Below are 4,055 nucleotides of genomic sequence, written 5' to 3'. Positions count from 1 at the left end.
GACAGGCACTGAACAGGTGGGGGTCCGAGCTGTCCCAGTCTTCAGGGAGCCCTGGCCCAGCGGACCCCTGGAACGACCTTCATTTTACCCATCCGATCTTAGAAAGTCTAGTTTTGTTATGTTTTCAATAGCAAAGCGGTGTGACTTAGGGGCTGACCTGGGCCAGGCTCTGGCCTGGTCATCCTCCAGTCGAGGACTGTTTGGCTAGGGGTCGGCTACAGCGGGGGACGGGAAGAGGGTAACTGAATACCTGAAGGTGGCCAGGCTGAACATCTTTGCTCAAAGCGCAATGATGGGAAAGAGGATCTTTCTCTTTTTGATTTGCCTCTAAACTCTCAGGCTGCTTGCAGGTCACCAAAGGAGTGGTATTGTGGGGACCAAAGAGCCCCCCTCAAAATTACCCGAGTTTAGGAACTTTCCAGAGGGTCCCACAAAAAAACTCAAGTCGGAAGGGATCAGGCAGCAAGTGGGGCGGGCTGTAGGAATATATACACTCTGTAAGCAATGAACTGTAGACTTCTTTGTGAGGGTGGGGAACACAGACGATTTCTTCTACTCAGAGCGGCTTTTCCCAAAGAATTAGAGAACCCACTCCCCATTGATCCAGTGTCTAAAATCCCGCCTTTTCCGGCAGTCATTGGTGCCTGGAGTTCTCTAGTTTTCCTTGCACCCTGGGACTGAATAACGGTTGCGAAGGCCTCCCGGAAAAGGACTTGAAAATATTAGTATCTGTAATGTACTCACTAGCTGTTTATTTCCCAAGAGTATAAGCACTTTGTTTCAAATTGATCCCCGGTCACCCTCCAGTTAAGCTCAGAAAAACCAACTCGATAAAAATGGCGAATAAGCTTTGCGTAGTGGGACATGCTAAGAATTTTGGAGGCAGAAATGGGAAGATCGCTAGCTCCAGGTTACCAAGAGTTACACAGCACCCCCTCCTTCAAAAACCTGAAAAGAAAGCGATGGGTAGGGGTGAGAGAGAATGAAGGTTGTATTAACTCCTACAATTCTTTTCTTTCTAGAAGTTTCGTAAGTATTAAAACTATTTGATAAGATAAATATTTCGTTCTGAAATATTTGGAAATTTAAAAATTTTAAATGTGTTATCCCTGATGTCTATAATGAATATAAAGTATAAAGACGAATTGCGAGATAAGAATATAAACTTTAAAAGAAATTCAATTTATGAAATCGAATAACGATAGGAAACAAGAAAAAAAAAAAGAGGAAACAAGCGATGTAGCGTCCTGATTTAGTATTTTATTCGATCTACACAACTAGGCTTAATTTTAACACTCCCCGCTGGAGTAGGGCACGTCACATATGCAAGTAATAAATGTTCCGAAATTGCTCTACGTGTATTACATACGGATTTTGGGAAGTCGGAGCACGTAGTCTGCACGGGAGAACACTTGCGGTTCCTAGGAAATGAAGACGGGGATGTTTGTGCGCTGCCGGCTGTTTTGTTTTTATTAACAACGAAACACCTCACTCACGTTCCTAGTTCACTGGTCCTCGGGAAGAAGCCACAACTGAAGCTGACAAGGCGAGACCTGAAGCCCCGGGATTTTCCCGCGTTCGGGCGGTCAAGGGGGTAGGACACAGTTTGTAAAAGTTTGCGGGACTGAGCGTGCGCTCCGCCGCTGGTTTTCCACGCACAAGCCTCGCAGGCGGTGGTGCAAACCTAGACAGAGGCTGGTTCCACGTGTGCCAGGGAGACTTGGCCTGAAGGCTGGGCTTGGGCGATGCTTAGAACGCCGGCAAGGTCCCCTCTCGGCCCGACAGAGCGGCCAGGCTCGGCAGCCTGCAGCCGTCAGCGGCCGGCTGATGCATCAGCAGCGCCGCAACCGCAGACAGGTGGCGGCCCCAGCGCGAGCCTCTCCCCGGCGCGCAGATTCCGGCCCAGTGCTGCTGCTGCTCCGGCGGCGGCGGCTGCAACACCGTCCGGGCGACCGCCGACACGTGAAGCAGCGAGGAAGCGGCCTGGGGGTGCAGCAGGCACGGCGGGTGCTGCAGCAGGTGGCAGCAGCTCCACGGGGCGGAGGGCGGGCTCTGCGCAGCCCCACTTCCTCCGCCTCTAACTCCGCGCAGGATGCTCTCGATGGTGAACGAGGTTCGCCCGCGTCGAGACCCGGAACCCTCGGCCCCGTCCCAGGGCTGGGAGGCCCGGGCGGGCTGCGGCGCGGGGAGGACGAGGGGCGTGGCGGGGTCCGCGCCTTCCGCTTTCCCGGGCGCCCCCGCGCAGGCGGGGCCGGCGAGCAGCAGGTAGCTGAGGGGGTGCGGGTGTGGGTGCGGCTGCGCGCACGGGTGGCTCCCGGGCGGGGCGGCGGGCTGGGCTGGGAGGCCCGGCGGCGGGGCGGAGTAGCGGAGCACCAGGCCGGGGTTGGAGATGTGCAGGGTGGCGGGCACGGCGGGTGTGGGGAAGGGACAGTGCGGGTGGCCTCCCGGCGGTGGGTGGTGGCGCTTGAAGCGCTTCCTGCGCCGGAGGAAGCTGCCGTTGTCGAACATGTCCTGGGAGGCGGGGTCCAGGCTCCAGTAGTTGCCCTTGCCCGGGTGGCCCGGCTCGCGGGGGATCTTGACGAAGCAGTCGTTGAGCGACAGGTTGTGGCGGATGCTGTTCTGCCAGGCGGGGAACTTGCGCCGGTAGTAGGGGAAGCGGCCGCTGATGAAGGCGCAGATGCCGCTGAGCGTCAGGCGCTTGTGCGGGCTCTGCAGGATGGCCATGGTGATGAGCGCGATGTAGGAGTACGGGGGCTTGGCGGGCTGCGGGCCGTCGGCGGCTGCGGTCGCCGTTGTCCGTGGCTCTCGGAACTTTCGGACGAACCCGGAGGAGTCGCTCGAGCCGCCTCTGTCCCTGACGCTCCTCCCGGGAGGCGTGAGGGTTCCGGACCTTCGCAGCGAGGGCTCCAGGCACTTCTGGCTGGTCTCCTCCGTCTCCTCCTCGTCCTCTGACTGATCTCCATCTTCCTCCTCGGCCAGCACGTCAATCTCCACCTTATCCCGGTCGGAGGTTAGGGGACTGGGTGTCGGAGTGGAGCGAAGGTGCCCAGCACTTGCCAAGTTCATGGAGGATAAGAGGGAGAGGAGGGGACGGATGTGGGGACAGCTCACCTGGTTTGGGGTGGGTTAGCCGAGATGAGTCTGTCAGGAACCTGGATTGCTCCTAGGTTAGGCCTCCTTGTTCTTTCTGTTTCTTACACCGTGGGGCAAGGTGCACTTGGTGGTCTAAGTTTCTAGAAGTGTGCAGTGGACTTTCCGCTATATATCCTTTCTGTTCCTCCTGACGCAGTCCAATGATGTGGGTCCTTGGCCCCTCCTCTTTTCATCCAACCACTACCAAGGAAGATGCTCTCCTCTTGGTTTAATCAGCCAAAGGACCCTGGCGTTGCCTAGGCTCTGTTAATGTTGCGCAAAAACTGGGAGGAAAACATGATACCCAACGACCCGTGATACTTGGACCTCTCCAAGTACTGACTTCGCGCCAGAGAGAGTAAAAGAATGTATACCAAGCAGAATGGCACACTGACTTACTTAATGCTACATCTCCCGTTCAAGAAGAATGGCTCCTTGCCTCCACTCAAGCTCCATCAATTGTCCCCCTGACTCGATTTCCATAAGATTAAAACACCCTAGCATTACGCTGTGGAACTTCAGTGTGAATTTTAAAATGGGAAAGAAAGTGTTTCCTTAGTCTCTTTACAGCCATAATTTTCCAGCTTCTTTTAATATTTAGCCAGAGAAAAAAAGGTGCATATTATCTTTCACATTCAGACGGGTGTGCCTAAAAGTGCCATCAGAAAGCAACATGCTTGCACCACAGTTAACAACTGATTTCTTCTTCATCATCTTATTTTTCTTAATAGTCTTGACCAACTACATTATTTCACCATCAAGTGTTTCCCCAAAGTTGTTCTATAGCTAAAGAAATGCCCTCAGTGTGTAGGTAGGCGCACTTGCCTGCGAGCCTGTCCTTACCCCACCCCCCACCGCAACACCAACATCCATCCAGAAACATGAAGCACTTTTACTGGACTAATAATAAAGCTTGAAACTAA

The 4,055-nt window shown here is 54.3% G+C and overlaps 1 protein-coding gene across 1 annotated transcript; it reads right to left on the bottom strand.

The window, feature by feature from the left end:
• Window positions 1-1,749: 1,749 nt before the first annotated feature.
• LOC129681904 (forkhead box protein D4-like) lies at window positions 1,750-3,066 on the bottom strand. Its single transcript, XM_055614136.1, has one exon. It carries the CDS (start codon window positions 3,064-3,066, stop codon window positions 1,750-1,752), a length of 1,317 nt encoding a protein of 438 aa, XP_055470111.1.
• Between the last annotated feature and the right edge of the window lie 989 nt (window positions 3,067-4,055).

Source organism: Psammomys obesus, unplaced genomic scaffold (genome assembly GCF_907164565.1).
Source record: "Psammomys obesus unplaced genomic scaffold, mPsaObe1.curated_primary_1811, whole genome shotgun sequence".
Classification (NCBI taxonomy): Eukaryota; Metazoa; Chordata; class Mammalia; order Rodentia; family Muridae; genus Psammomys; species Psammomys obesus.
The sequence above is the reverse complement of the archived record's forward strand: the minus strand, read 5'-3'. Positions and strand labels throughout refer to the sequence as shown.

Coding starts and splice junctions, on each gene's coding strand:
- LOC129681904 (XM_055614136.1), bottom strand. CDS start 3,066: ATGAACTTGGCAAGTGCTGGGCACCTTCGCTCCACTCCGACACCCAGT.